Raw genomic sequence first — 16,250 nt, forward strand, 5'->3', positions numbered from 1 at the left:
CCTGCAGGTGGGGAGCAAGGGGCTCAAACCGGGATCCTTATGCCCCCTCCTTGCACTTCGTGCCATGTACACTTAACCCACTGCGCTGCATAATTTTCATCTACAAATCAAAATGTTTCATAAGAAAATTTGGGTACAACTATGTGATCATTAAGCTTCTTCTGATATTCAAATGAATTGGGTCTATACCAAGGATAAGGGAAAAAAACTATTCTTATCTATGGAAAATGTTTAAAGTTGCCTTGTCTGATTCATTAGTTACTGGATTGGATAAAAGAAATAGTTTATCAGTTTCAACACATTCATTCTTTGAAATAAACTCAAATGAAAATAAAATCAAAACCAGATTCATTAAATCTGAGGATTTTAAAGTTAGAAAGAAGCATAAGTCATCTCCTTTCCCAAAGAAAATTTCTTTCAAATTCCAAAATGTTTATCCAGTGCTTCTTTAAATTATAACTAGTTCTGCTACCTGTAGCTATATAGTTTCTAAATTATCTCCTCCTCCATACTAATACCATTCATTTATCATCCTAAAGTTGCTTTAGGATGATAAAACTTATGTTTTGTACTGCCATAATCCAACATCATGCTATAGACTCTCTAAATAACACATATTACCTGTTTCTTTTTTTTTTTTTCTGGTACATGATTCACTTAATGCAAGTTCCTCTGGTACTGCTCAGTCAGTCTTGAACAAAATATTTCAGTGTTTCATAAAACTGAATTTATGACAGACAAAAACCTCACAATCATTTTCACATGAGCTTCTGCTTAGCATAACAGCTTGAGGCTAGTAGACCAATAGTGTACTTATTTTTTAACATGAAGTCTATTGTCTCTTGTTCATAAAAATACATGACCCATCAACATTCTCTACTGGATGCATTCATCACTTACTAATTACCCTCTGGGCTTCTTGAACCTTTATGTCTTTGATGTTGTCTAGACTAGAGAAGTTCTCAGCTATTATGTCCTGAAGAATGCTTTCTTCCCCTCCCTCTCTTCCTTCCTCTGGTAAGCCAATAATGTGTACATTATTTCTTTTGAAGTCACCCCATAGGTCTCTGTTGTTGTTTTCAGTATCTCTTAATGTCTTTTTGAGATCTCTTCTTTTTTGTTGTCTCTAATTCATCCTCAATCTTGCTAATTCTGTCTTCAGCCTCATTTATTCTACTCTATCCCCTCTACTGTTTTCTGGAGTTCATCTATTTTGTTACCGTGTTCTAATACTGTTTTAACTTGTTCAGCTAGTTGTGTTCTTAGTGCAGCTATTTCAACTTTCAGTTCTCTAATAACCTTGAGATAATTAGTGTTTTCTTCCAGGGCATCATTTGTTGTTTCTGCATTTCTGATGACAATTCTTTCAAACTCTTTACTCACTCCTGTGATTATTTCCTTAACTAGTGTTTGGATGCTGATTTCATTGTTCTTTGCTTCAGCCTTTGGGGGACTTTCAGCTGGACTCTTGTCCTAGCTCATTTCTCCAATATTTCTTCTTGTTGGTTTAACCATTTTATATAGTATGTTATGAGGTCCCTCTCTTAGTACTTTTCAAATTACTGATCACTCTTGCAAGGATTGACTTGTGTCTAAGTAAGGTAATTAAAGGGTTCACAACTGTAGAAATTGACAGTTGTTTCAATATTATTTTAATCCCTGAGTTGGAGCACAGTGGCTTAAAAGCCTCTTTTGTTCTTTTTCTTCCCTGTAGGCTATGGAAGCATGAAGGCTTTCAAACTATATGCAGGCTTCTTAGTTAGCTTAATCACTGACTCCTGACCAAGAGATAAAGCAGGGTGGGGCAGAGATAATTCAGTGGTTATGCAAAGAGACTTTCACAGCCCCACAGCTAGGCCACCAAGTTTTAGATCTTCTCCTGAGTTTCCTCCTTAGTTCTATGTACCCTGGTGTCAGCACAGGGCCTCCCTGCTGCTGCTCCAGATTCTGAGGGCAGTATCAATGGAGATTCACAGTTGCATTTGGTGAGTCTCAGGGGGGTCCTCTCCTCCCTTCAGCCATCCCCTTGTTTGTGAAAGAGACTGGAGGTGGTGTCTCAAATGGTAAACTGCCAGACTGTTAACAGCCACTTAATCTCTCCCTAGGCTCCTCTCTGTCCATGAGCCACACGTGTTTGCACTCACCAGTGATTTGGTGGGTTCCTGAAGTCGTTCTAGTCCTGTCTTGTTGTAGTCCCAGGTAGTCTCCTTTGGTATTCCTCCATCACTTACTAATTACCAATACTCAATGAATTTGTACTTGCCATTAAAATATAATTTATATAAATAATTATATTTACATATAATTATATATAAATATATTAATATGTAATATTATAATAATGTATATATTAATATATAAAATATAAATATATTTATAAATATAATTATAAATATAATTATATAATTTATATTTTAAAATAATAGGCCATAGTTTATATGTGGCCTATTAAAGTGTCACAAGACTACTGTAGACATATAAATTTGGAGGGGCAATGGAATGACTGACTCAAGGTAAGTCATTGCTTAATGAGAATAAATGGACACTGAACTTACCACATTCCCAGATGTGTTTTGCCATTTAAATTTTTTGTGAGGAAGATATCTGATTAAAGCTTGAATATTTATAGAAGCTGTGGTATGAAGCTAATTTGAAAAACAACAATCATTTCAAAAAGTGACACCATGCCATTTGTGAAAGTTACTGTGTAATTTTTTTAACACAGTGACAGTGTTTAGCAATTAGGGTGGAGGATTTTGAAAATATATAACATGGTAGTGCTGGCTAGGGTTTATTCAGAACTCAACTTCTGAAGAGCTATCTTTAACTTCAGGCAACAACCAAGTTTGAATGAGTAGATTCTAACATGAAGGTTTTCATTTTCCTACCCTTCATGTTCTTGGCCATGTTCTTAGGTAAGTAAGTTATAATCAATACTTTTATTATAACTCCTAAAGTAGAGGATTAATAATGTTGAGATATTTAGAAGTAATTTTCAGAAAATTTTAAAGTGATACATCTCTATTAAACAAATATGTAATAGGGTTGTTAGTAATTGGGTAAATATTAGTATAGACTATGAATCTGAGACAAAAGTCACTGAGTGAGCACTTTGGTATAACAAAGTAGTGGAGAATGCAAAAACGTTAAACTAGAGAGGAGAATTCCAGTCTAAAAGAATGATGAGTTAATGAATACTCATAAGGACATAATTTTGCATGATAATCCATGTATAGTCAGATAGGAGTGGGTTCAACTCCTGGTTTTTCAATTTTCTATTTTTGTTAGTTTGGGGACACATTACTTAATTACTCTAGCATCATTTAAAAAATTGTATTATCTTTATTTATTTGATAGAGACAGCCAGCAATTGAGAGGGAAGGAGGTGATTGGGAGGGAGAGAGATAGACACCTGCAGACCTGCTTCATCACTCATGAAGCTTTCCCCCCTGCAGGTGGAGACTGGGGGATCAAACCTGGGTCCTTGCCCATTGTAACACATTCACTCAACCAGGTGCACCACCCAGTCCCCAGAGTCATTTTCACCTATTGTGAAATGGATGTAGTTGTGCCTTTTTGTTTTTAAATAGAGACAGAAGAGAGGGACAAGAGAGAGAGAGAGAGAAAGTGGAAGAGAGATATCAGAGCACCAAAGCTGCCTTCAAGGCAGTGGGGGCCAGGCTTAAATGTGAGTGGCATACATGGCAAAGCAGCAGCAGCACACTATGCCAGTGAACTATTTTTCTGGCCCTAATTGTGCATTTCTACAGGATGTTATAGAAATCATTTTTTAGGGAGTCGAGGGGTAGCGCAGCGGGTTAAGCACAGGTGGTGAGAAGCACAAAGACCAGTGTAAGGATCCTGGTTCGAGCCCCCAGCTCCCCACCTGCAGTGGGAGTCACTTCACAGGTGGTGAAGCAGGTCTGCAGGTGTCTGTCTTCCTCTCCCCCTCTCTGTCTTCCCCTCCTTCTCCATTTTTCTCTGTCCTATCCAACAATGACAACATCAATAATAATAATAACTAAAACAACAAAGAAAAACAACAAGGGCAACAAAAGGGAAAATAAATTAATTAATTAATTAAATTTTTAAAAAAGAAGTCATCTTTGCATTATCTTCCATTACTTAAGCTCTTCTTAGGTTCCTGCCACTGAACATCTTTCATTTCCTTATGTAAATAGAGTATAGGTAGGTTACCTATTTTCAAAAAATCAAATTTCCAACTGAGTAACTCAACCCTCTTAAGGTAGTAAATTATAAAAATAATGTATTTCTCAATATAATAAATTAAGATGTGTGAAACAAATTTCAACTGAATCCCAAATTACAACCTTCTCGGTCATTTTGTTTACAGATAATGAGAATAAATCATGAAAGTATCTATGACTTTAAAATGCTTACATTTGGAAGACAGGAACTATTGCATCTGTTCTCACAGAAGATATTTCAGTTGTCTCAGATTGTTGAGTGTGAAGGGTATCACACCCACGCTGTTAAGAAATATCAGCCAGCAGTATGTTGAAATGGGTTGAATTTGAGAAAATTGATCATAAACACCATGTAGGGAGCTTTTGAAATGATAAACACAAGAAATAAGATGTAGGTAGCATAGGCAAGAAATAAGACCTAAGAACATAAGGCAAAGGGGTAGGTTTGTAGAAACTCGTATATAGTTCTATATAAATATATAACAGATAAAAGCAAAATATAGAGAAGAAATATCTTAGTACAACAAAAACATTCCCTGATGGCTGGCACTATATATCTTTTTTTTAAACTTTTTTATTTAAGAAAGGATTAATGAACAAAAACATAAGGTAGGAGGGGTACAACTCCACACAATTCCCACCACCCAATCTCCATAACCCACCCCCTCCCATGATAGCCCTCCCATTCTCTATCCCTCTGGGAGCATGGACCCAGGGTTGTTGAGGGTTGCAGAAGGTAGAAGGTCTGGCTTCTGTAATTGCTTCCCCGCTGAACATGGGCGTTGACTGGTCGGTCCATACTCCCAGTCTGCCTCTCTCTTTCCCTAGTAAGGTGTGTCTCTGGGGAAGCTGAGCTCCAGGACACATTGGTGGGGTCTTCAATCCAGGGAAGCCTAGCCAGCATCCTGGTGGCATCTGGAACCTGGTGATTGAAAAGAGAGTTAACATACGAAGCCAAACAATTTGTTGAGCAATCATGGATCCCAAGCTTGGAATAGTGGAGAGGAAGTGTTAGGGAGGTACTCACTGCAAACTCTAGTGTACTTCTGCTTTCAGGTATATATTTTGCAGTAGTTTATGGATACGTGTGCACATAAGCTCTCTCTCACAGAAACTGGTGTATATCTAGATTATGGGACTTTGTTAGAAAGTGAACTACCTGAGATGAAATTAGAGTGTACTATAAAAGGAAAGGTCTCACCCGAGTAATGAAGCTGAAGGGTTGTCATTCCACACGTGAAGTCTCTGGACACAGTCTGAGGTGAAGCATGTTGAGGTGGCAATCGTTGCGTTGGTTAGGTTGTGATCGGCGGATGCAATATTATTTGGTTTGGATTGGGAGATGCATACGGGAAAGTGGGCCCTATCCAAGGGTTCCAGGACTGGGGGAAGTAGGGGCTCTATAGTGGAGATGTGAGGTTCCTGCTGTCTTAGGGTTCAGAAAGACAATCGATAGTTAATGTTATCATCACATTATTTGTTAATTGGGTTAACTTTGAAAAGTCCTTTTGTTATGGTTTGCTGTACAGTATCCAGTATCTTGTATATAGCTATATATCTTATGTAACTTCAATGCCTTGCTAGATAATATTTTGTAAGTACTTAGTAGGTATTTATTGATGGAAGAAGGTGTATTAATACCAGATAATGACGTCAAGTGGTGGCACACCTGGTTGAGTGCACACATTACAGTGCACAAGCACACAGGTTCAAGCCCCTGGTCCCCACCTGCAGGAGAAAAGCCTCAAAGTGGTGAAGTAGTAATGCAGGTGCCTCTCTTTCTCTTTCCCTCTCTACCTCACTCTCTCCCTCTCCCTCAATTTCCCTCTGTCTCTATCCAATAATAAATAAATAAAACCTAAAAAAAAAAAAAAGAAAAAATCTTAAAAAAAAAACAGATTAGGAGATGGAATACTGGCAGTGGGAATTTTGTGGAATTGTATCCCTCTTATCCTGTGGTAGTATAACTATTTCCATTTTATAAATAAATTTTAAAAATACCAGAAAATGTGGTTATATGGATTGGGAGTGGGGATAAAGAAGAGCAAGGAGTCATAAATGTCTTTTGTAAGACAAATTAATATCAAACAACAATTTAGAGATTGTAAAATAAGAAGACAAGAAGACAATACAGAATGAAAACTTGAAGGCCATTATTTTGTAAAAAAAAAAAAAAATTAAAACACAAAATAAACAACATTCTGATACCTTATTCATTAGTAAAAATTTCACTCCTGCTATGATGTTTTTTCTACTTTACTCTGGGATAATGGTTTACAGCACCATTGTTAACACATGGTACAATCTCCCATCTTCCCAAGATAACTGCCTTTTATCCTACATTTTCAGCTATGTAAGGAATAATGTCTGATTAGGATCTTCACTAAGTATTAACTTACTCAAAAAGCAAAAGTGGGAAATAGGATAGCTGTTCACTGTAAGAAGAATGGTTTAATAAATTATGGCACACTTATAAAATGAGATAATATTAAGCCACCAGGAAAAAATGATGATGGTTACTGTGTACATAAATATAGGGATGGAAATGGCGTCAGGATGGCCGAGTGGTCCAAGGTGCTGCGTTCAGGGATGGTACCACTGTGCTGACAAGACAGAAGATAAGGAGAAGAAAGGAACCCTATATATGGAAAAATATAGAGCAACATAGTAAATATGATTGTCCTAGGTAGGAAAGTAGGTGGCTTAGGACAAGAGAGGAGGGGAAATTATTTCAAATGATTTGCCTTTTTGCATCTTGGGATTTGACACAATTTGCTTGTATTATCTATTGAAAAAGTGAACATAATAAGTAAAAAAGTCTTTTTTTAATTTCATCTACCGTTTTACACTTGAAGTTAATGTGAGTTGTGAACAATGTTTGACATTAGATTGGATGCAGACCCTCATCTCTATGCCAAGAATTATTATTTACTTGTCTATTTTTTTTCCTGTCTGAGACCTAACTTTTCAGGTCAATTTCCCCAAGCAGGAAAAATGACATCCCACCTATTAATACAGTCTGTCACTTTCATTCTGCATCTACTACCTGACTTACTCCTCACATCAGAACACTGAACACATTGATAAATTCATGCTTGCTTGTTTTCATCCGTGACTAGATATTCCATTTTGTTGATGGCAGAAACATAAATACCATGTTCAAGCTTTATCACCGTATTTTGCTATAATATAGTAATGAGATCTTTATTTTTTTGTAAGTTAAGTGACTGCTCAGATTATACCTAGAATCTCTATTCATTATACCAGTTTAGAAAATCAGATTACTGAGTGATAAGCACCTATGCTTGAGCAAACAATGTGGGCGTTGGCAATGGAGTGTAATATAGCATGTTCAATGGATGACAAATTATGATACATTTATTTTTAGTTAACTTTACTTGATAGCACATGCATGTTTATTTATGGAATTATAAAATGGGAGAAATTGTAATAAAACCCTAGTGCTTATATGGACAAAAGCATGTTGAAATAAAGATTGTATAAATTGAAAATATTTAAGTTATTTTTTTTAAAAAACCAGAGCATGCTCAGTTATGGCTTATGGTGGTAGTGTGGATTGAGCCTGGGTGCCTCAGGCATGAAGAGTCTTTTTGTGTGACTATTCTTTCATCTCCCCAGTTCATGAATTGAAAATATAACCAAAATAAACAAAGTAAATCTGAGTGAACATTTTGAGGAAAGCCGAAATTAAGAAGATGGAAGAATCATCTAACAGAAAGGCAATGAAAAACACTTGTATCAAAAATGGGATAAAAGTTCAGATGCGCTGTAGTATCATTAGTCTTTAACAGTCCAAAAGTCATTCCATTCGGATGTTCATTGTTTTTAAGACCCTGCCCATTTTGAAATTAAATCTGAAGTACATATGGTGATGGGAAGGGCTTCCAAAATATATTGAAGAAGCAAATAGATTAGATGAGCTATGAAACATGGTTTTTTAGAGACAGTAATGCAGTAGCTACTATTTCCTTGAGTACCTTGACCCCAAAAGAAAAACTCAAACACCAGAGTAGGTGGATTTATTGATGCTCCCGCTTTTATGGGAATTAGGAGACAAAAAAACTGATTCAAGAAGAAAATATATATTTGGACTTGAAGATAGCTAACTTGGTAGGGCACCTACTTTGCCATGAATGTCACCTGGGTTCGAACTTTAGTATAAGAGAATACTTTAACCATGGAGGTTGTCCTGTGGTGTCTTTTCCTTTCTGCTTCTCTTTCTCATTCTGAAATAAAAAATAATAATAATAATGAGAAAGTTGGCCTGAGAATAGTAAAATCTTAAATTTTCAAAGTTCTAGCACCAAAAATAAAATAAAGAAGGAAAGAATAGAAAAATGTAGGTTGAGCGACAAGAAAAACTTCTGCCTTTGTGAAAAGAAAAAAAAATGGTTACAAAAACAGTAGGTATTGATGGAGGAGGACAGTTGTCAAAGGGGCAAATATCTTCCAGTCTTTACGTGGAAAGTTGATTATCTCACCTGCAGGATGAGATATAAAAAAAAAAATTATTGTTGTTGTAGTTATTGTTGTTGTTGATGTTGTCATTGTTGGATAGAACAGAGAGAAATGGAAAGAGGAGGGGAAGACAGAGACGGGGAGAGAAAGAGAGACACCTGCAAACCTGCTTCATGTCCTGTGAAATGATTCCTCTGCAGGTGGGGAGCCAGAGGCTCAAACCAGGATCCTTATGCGGTTTCTTGCTTCGTGCCACATGCATTTAGCCTGCTGTGCTACTGCCAGACCCCAACATGAGGTTTTTAAGAATAAATGGGGAGATTCTGTCTTGAGATTTGGTTTAAAAATACAAGCATTAAATGCATACTGTATAATATGGTGAATTCTGTTGGTTTTAATTTCCTGAAGTCAATATATTTTTGTCTTTGTGGTCTCTTCCAGCATCCTCAACCCAGGTATCAAAATCAAGTTTTTCCAAACCAGGAAAGAATTCAGAGCCTGCACTTATCCTAGTGAAAAAAAATGATGCTAATAATCAAGAAAGACAAAAGGAAAATAACAAGCAAGGAAGTAGCAACACACAAGTAAACAAGGGTACACTCATTCTGCAAGGACAACCAGGGTATTCCAACCAGCCAGGGAAACCAGGGAATTTAAATCAACAAGGCATTCCAGAAGTCAACCAGCCTGAAAAAGGAAAACCAGGATCTTCTAGCCAACAAGGCAAGCCAGGAACAGGTAGTCTAATAGGGAAACCAGAAGCCTCTAGTCCACAAGATATGCCAATGTCTTACAATCAAGAAAGAAGAAAAAATGCAAACAACCCTTTAAATGACAATACAATGGAGATTCAGGTTAGTGCTATGTTTTCCCTTCACTCTATTTCCCTCAGGCATCCTGTTTGCCATACTTTAAATTGATTACATAATACACTGTCCTGATGACAAACACTACAGATTTAACAAAATAGGAGGGAATTTGCACAGGATTGCTTTCCCACATACCACCTGTAATCATTAATGAGTGCCATGCTCTTCTGTTTTATACATCAGCTTCTTTTCTATTGTTTTCCAACAAAACTTTTCCTACTATAGTATTTGGATCTTCATTAATTGAGCCCCTGATATGCCTAGATTTAACTTTTGTGCCCATTCATCATCCACAAACTGAGATGCCACTTCTATCCCATTCATCATCCACAAACCCCACAAGTTTTAACTAGTTGTCACTGGTGGCCTGCTTATTTATTAACTGTTCATAATCACCTCTCTAATGAGTCAGCATTGTGGTGATATATGAGAATTTATGTCACAGCAACTGGCAGCCAGTGGTTCAGCTTCAGGCATTGCAGGTCGTCCTGGGGCTCTTCGCCTCTCTGGCCACTGGTGGCAGAGACCAGGACAGCCTTTGGGAGTCCTAGGGGGTCTCTGGTGACGATGGTGAAGTGCACGAGAGAAAGGAAGGAAACACATGACCAATCAGCTCTGGTATATACCCAATGTTCAGGTATATACCCAATGTTCAGAAAGAATGTTGAGGTAGTCATTAACCTATACACAATGCATAGTTACATCTTGACCTACAAAATATTTTATCACAATTGGAAAGTCACCATATAAGGTCTGGTCATGAGCTCACAATGCCTAGGCAGTTATTTTTCCCTTAGGGTAAATTATAAGTGCTTCCAGGCAGGGAGGAAGGGAGCGGTTGAGCAAAGTCAGGATATCTGTAGTGGGTTTCAAGTTGGCTATACACAGTAATTTATGGTCTTTGTTTAAAAGGGATAGAGTAACATGTACAGAAAAATTCCCAGTCTGAAAAGGACCATCCAGAATAAGTTCATGAGTTCAGGCAAGGATCAGTTTACTGTCTCCCCCGAGAAAAGGGGGGGTGAACTCGAGGTCAACCCACTCAGACTTTCATGGAAATAATGACGTGGACTTCCCAGACATTGGGCCTTTTCCCCACAAGGTATCTCATCCTGTATCACTTCCTTCAGTTTCAGTCTCATTTCCACAATGAATTGGCGTACAGTAAGTTAGTGGTTTTTATCTATGTATTTGTACTTTCATATGAGGCTCATAGTGCAGTTTACTTCTTGTTTTCATTATAACACAATATACAGTACATTGCTCAATAAATGTTTATAAATGTACTTAAACTTTTATAAATGTGGGGCTGGGCAGTGGTGTGCCTATTTAGGTGCACTTAGCACTACATGGAAGAATCTGCTCAAGGACCCAGGTTCTACCTCCTGCTCCTAGCCTGTGGCTGGGAAGCTTCACAAGTGGTGAAACAGGTCTGTAGGTGTCTTTCTTTCTCTCTCCCTCTCTACCTCCCATTCCCCTCTCAATTTCTTTCTGTTCTATCAAGTGAAAATAAAAAGTAGAAAGAAAAACTAAAAAAAAAAAAAAAAAAAAAAAATGGCTGCTGGGAGCAGTGGATTCTATTTTCTTTTTTTAAAACCAGAACAGCACTGCTCAGCTCTGGCTTATGGTGGTGTGGGTGACTGAACCTGAGATTTGGAAGCCTCAAGCATGAAAGTCTTTTTGCATAACCGTTACGCTGTATACTGCTCCACTGGGAGCACTGGATTCATAGTGTCAGCATAGAGCCTAGTGAAAACCCTGGAGACAATTAAAATAAGAAAATAAATTTTAAAAACCTTTGATTTTCTGTGAAAATCTATAAACTAACCACTATATTCCTAATATGTTTGATATCCTTTATCATAGAATGTAGCTTGGCTTTCTAATTCATTAGTCAAAGTAATCATGAGTTTCTTAAATAAAGTGTCATCTCTTCAAGCTGTATTCCCATATCCTTACAAAAAGAAAAAAGACAGACATTTAATATGTTCTCTTGAACTATTCGTCATATGGGAGTATAAATACTCTGTACTGAGGAAGTATCACTGCAAACCATGCATATCCACTACTCCCATATTCCCTCCTGAGACTTATTGTGCTTTCCTTTCGCTTGTCTGACTCTCTCCCAACTGCCAGTCTACTATTTCCTAGATGGAATGTTAAATACAATTATTGTGAGCATAAGTATAATAAGCATAATATATCATGTTTATAATATAATATTCTATGTCACTATATAATATATAAATATAATATAATAAATATATTATTATAGCATAACATACATTCAAAACAATTTTTTCAATCAGCCAGCACAGTATACACTCTCCTCTATAGGAGGACCTATGTTCAAGCCCCAGCACTATGAACAGAGCATGCTGTGGTGTCTCTTTTCTCCCCCACTCCTCTCTTTCCTCCCACCAGGGTTATCACTGGAACTTGGTGCCTGCAAGACAAATATACCATTCCTGGCAGTCATTTTTTTCCTTAATGTTTTCTTTTTATTCTGTTATAAAGACAGAGGGAAGCTGAGAGGCAGAGGAGAGTGGAAGAGAGACATTTGTAACACTGCTTAACCACTTACCACTCATGAAGCTTGCCCTGTGCAGGTGGGAACTGAAGACTTGGACCTGGGCACTAGTGCGTGGTGATGTGTGCACTCTACCAAGTTCACCACCATTCATCCCCTTCTGCCTGTCTTTCTTAAAGGAGGGGGAGGGAGAGGAGGAGGGGAAAGAAGAGGGAGGAGGAAGGAGAGCCAGGAAGAGAGGGGTCCTTCAGGAGAGCAGAACTGCGCAGGCATGAAGCCCAGTTGCATCATGACAGCATTCTTTTTTTTTTTTTTTTGATTTGTTAAATACCTTTATTCAACATTGTGGATATTTCTTTTTTTTAATTTATTTTTTATTTAATAAAGGATAAATTAACAAAACCATAGGGTAGAAAGGGTACAACTCCACACAATTCCCACCACCCAATCTCCATATCCCATCCCCTCCCCTGATCGCTTTCCCATTCTCTATCCCTCTGGGAGCATGGACCCAGGGTCATGGGTTGCAGAGGGTGGAAGGTCTGGCTTCTGTAATTGCTTCCCCTCTGAACATGGACGTTGACTGGTCGATCCATGCTCCCAGTCTGCCTCTCTCTTTCCCTATTAGGGTGTGTCTCTGGGGAAGCAGAGCTCCAGAACACATTGGTGGGGTCTTCAGTCCACATAACAGCTTTCTAAAACACTTCCTGCAGATCATCATCTCAATTTATTCCATTGCTTGTTATTCCTCAACACCCTTTCAAATGCCAACTATCTGTCCCTCTTGGTCCTCATGCTTAGATTGGAATGGATAGCAATTTCCCAGGACAGTTTTGTATCCAAACCCCAGGGCTACCATCAGCAGATTTCTCTATCTTCAGGCTATCACTTAAACTTTCTCAATTATAGAGGAACTTCTAAAATGAAGGTGATGCCCAATGCTTAGATCATGGGTGAAAAAAATATATAATTGATTAGGTTAAACTAAAGCAATGGTAAAGACTAGGGTACTTATTCATCTTCTTTGGCTCTAGGATAACAAAGGCCCATTTTCTCATCCTACAGTCAGGACACTTAATGTCCCACAGGTTTCTATCATTATATAACTTGAATCTGGGAAAAAGTCTTAGGTACTACTTAACTAGACTCTGCATAATTCTAACTCCCACCTTCCCATTCATAGGGGGGAAAAAGGTTCAATAAATTATGGCTTTTGTGTTCTATATTTGCTGGCATGACTTTTCTATAACAATTATTTCTTCAAGGAAGGGGAGGATTATCTATAAAGAAGTAAAGTGGAGGAAGACTGGCAAATTTTAAGAGCAGACACTGTGGATTCAGAGAATATGAGTTTAAATCCCAGAGAGTAATACACTCATGAGCCTTGGAGCCTCTTGCTTAAATACGTTGAGTCTTTATGTATGTGACTGGATGGTTGGGGGAAAGGGAGAGCATTTTCCACTTTTGTAGCAATGGTTGACTTAGTACTCTGGTTAAATGGTCATTAATGATCAATAAATATTTATTTTACATAACATTTGAATTACATTAATCCTCCTATATTTACTTAATGGTCATTCTCATTACTTCAGGTTGACAGCACCAATGGGAAGAACCCAAAAGGAAACAGAATATGTCAGTCGATCTATAAGCCAGTCTGTGGCTCAGATGGGAAAACATATGGTAATCGCTGTGTATTCAATGAGGCAAAAAGGTAAACAGAGTGTTGTGAATCAGGATGCACTGTTCTAATCTAAAGAAAATAGAAGAACAGATTTCTCTGAGCTTCTACAATTTTCTATCAAGAATGCTTGTTTATTTGTCCAAAGTAAGCATAAAACAATATATAATCTTTAAGTTGCAAAAAATTCAGTCATTTTCTTAGAAAATTTGATTTAGTGTGTTTTTGAAGGAATTAATTAATTAATTAATTTTACCAGAGCACTGCTCAGCTCTGGTTTATGGTGCTGCAGGGGATTGAACCTGGGACTTTAGAGGCCCAGGCGTGAAAGTCTCTTTGAATAACTATTATGCTATCTATCCCCACCCAGGTTAATTTATTATGTAGCCATTTACTTATCAAATTTGCACTGAACATTCACTAAATACCAGGCATTGATCTATGCACTGAAGGTACAGTGATGAGCAAAACACAAACATCTTGTTGCTTCCTGTTTACACAGAGATTTCAATTATTTAAAGGAAGACAAACAAAGAAAATAACCCAGGGAGTTAAGAAGGCTATGAATGACATGAATTGCTAAATACTGCCTATTAAATTATATTAAATCTAAGTAGCATTGGAGTTGATAAGAACTTTTGAGTTATACACTATCTATAAGAAATAAGATGATTATAAAGCTGTTTAAAATTAAGGCATATGGCTAAGTAAGAGTTAGATAGCTGAGCTCTTGGAATTAATAGCTGTTCATCTATAAAATAGGAATTTATTTAAAAACATATTTATCTTAATTTTAGTAATCATGTATTTAGTATTAGGTAAATGTTATTGCAGAAATACATGTTCAAGGTAAGTGTCTCCTTCTAGTTATAAAGCTAAGTTTGGAAAAGACATTAGGAATTTCTTCTCTTGTTTCATAGAAAAGGAAACTGGCTAGGAATAAGAAATAACTAGTACAAAACACACAGATCCACAAAGCATTCATGGGAAACATGCAAGCCAGAATCAAGACTTGCTTTGCCCCTTGCAGCATTTTCTCTTCATGGTGATGCCACAATTACATAATCCTTGATTTATCTCATTATCTTGTTTTCAGGTTGAGCCATGGAAAACTGACTCTGAATCATGAAGGGAAATGCTAAGCATTTACAGCAATCACATCATCTGGAATCTCACAAATCTACTTGCAATTCTCTTCAAACCATGGATTCCTTGTGAGGACAGCGTGAGACTTATTTTCAAATTAGTTCCATTGCAAATAAAGTTCCAAACTTACTTCTGAATTACTCCATAACTGTTTTCTATATTGTTTGAAATTTTGTGTGTCTGTGACATTTTCATCCCCAAAGAGAAAAAGTGTCTAATAAATGCTTCAAGATCTACAGCAACAATTTGCTGGAGGTCATCAACAGAATGGGACTGCCAACTGACTTGTCAGTTGGACACAGGCAACTGGAGTTTCCTTACCACCTCCCCTGTCTTTTTTTTTTTTTTGAGGTATATTTTCTTCACACTAGTACTGTTACAATGGATAGTGGAGAAGACAGTCCCAAGATGGAGGGGGACATGTGACAGTGTAGGTGGATAGGCTAAGATAGAGATTGCACAGCTGGAATAAGAATCAATTAAGTGACCATGGCCTGTCACAAGAACTAACCATGTTTACTCAATGCTGTCTGAGTCTGACCAACAAATCTGAAGTGTCAAAACCAGAACATGTGTGAACTGACCACTCATGTCCAAGAAGAAAGGAGGGACAACTAGAAAAAGGAAATTCCACTAAAAAGTCTCTCTTTACCTGCCCACTCTGTACTCTAGGATGTACTATCACTAACTTTCATTTTCATCTCCTGCCCTCCCTCCTATGTGTACCTAATAAACTTTTCTCCCTTTCATTGACAGTTTACATCCTAAAACTCTTCTGAGATGTGAGCTAAAATATGAACCAGGAGTTTGGGGCCCCACCCTAGCAATGTTTCCACAAAAAAGTCTTTTAAGGATGTTGTTTTGAGATTATGCTGTGTTTATGACACTATCTGAACAGTATAGGACATTGAACCCCACTCAGACATCTATACAAAGTGTTTCAGATTTGGTGAGCAGTGCAAAGATTAGCTTGTCTTTCAACAGCTCAACATGAGCCTCACATTCAGACTTCTTGGCTTCTCACACTTAACATAGTTCCTTCAAGTTCCATCATTTTTATCAGCTGAGTAGTATTCCATTATATATGTACACCACAACTTTCTTAGTCACTCATTTGTCATTGAACATTGTTTTAAAAATGAGGATAAGAGAGGGCCAACAGATATATGAGAAGGTATTCAAGTCACTGATCATGAGAGAAATGCAAATAAAAACAATGAAATACCACATTACACTAGTGAAAATGTCATATATCAGAAAGGACAGAAGTAACAAATGTTGGAGAGGAAGTGGGGGAAATAAGACACTTTCCACTGCAGGTGGGAGTGCAAAATGGT

General features: G+C 37.4%; 1 protein-coding gene across 2 annotated transcripts; it reads left to right on the forward strand.

Annotated features, from left to right (window-relative positions):
* Positions 1-895: 895 nt before the first annotated feature.
* Positions 896-15,050, forward strand: LOC132535289 (MARCO-like protein). Of its 2 annotated transcripts, none has more exons than XM_060180612.1 (4): positions 896-1,017; positions 9,129-9,541; positions 13,679-13,800; positions 14,864-15,050. In XM_060180612.1, the coding sequence occupies exons 1-4, from the start codon at positions 984-986 to the stop codon at positions 14,907-14,909; spliced, it is 615 nt and encodes a 204-aa protein (XP_060036595.1). In that variant the 5' UTR covers positions 896-983; the 3' UTR covers positions 14,910-15,050. The 2 variants fall into 2 exon arrangements, with proteins under 2 accessions (XP_060036595.1, XP_060036587.1); XM_060180604.1 differs by lacking the exon at positions 896-1,017 and adding an exon at positions 2,817-2,915.
* The last annotated feature ends 1,200 nt before the right edge of the window (positions 15,051-16,250 follow it).

The sequence above is a fragment of the Erinaceus europaeus genome, chromosome 2, assembly GCF_950295315.1.
Source record: "Erinaceus europaeus chromosome 2, mEriEur2.1, whole genome shotgun sequence".
NCBI classification, from domain to species: domain Eukaryota; kingdom Metazoa; phylum Chordata; class Mammalia; order Eulipotyphla; family Erinaceidae; genus Erinaceus; species Erinaceus europaeus.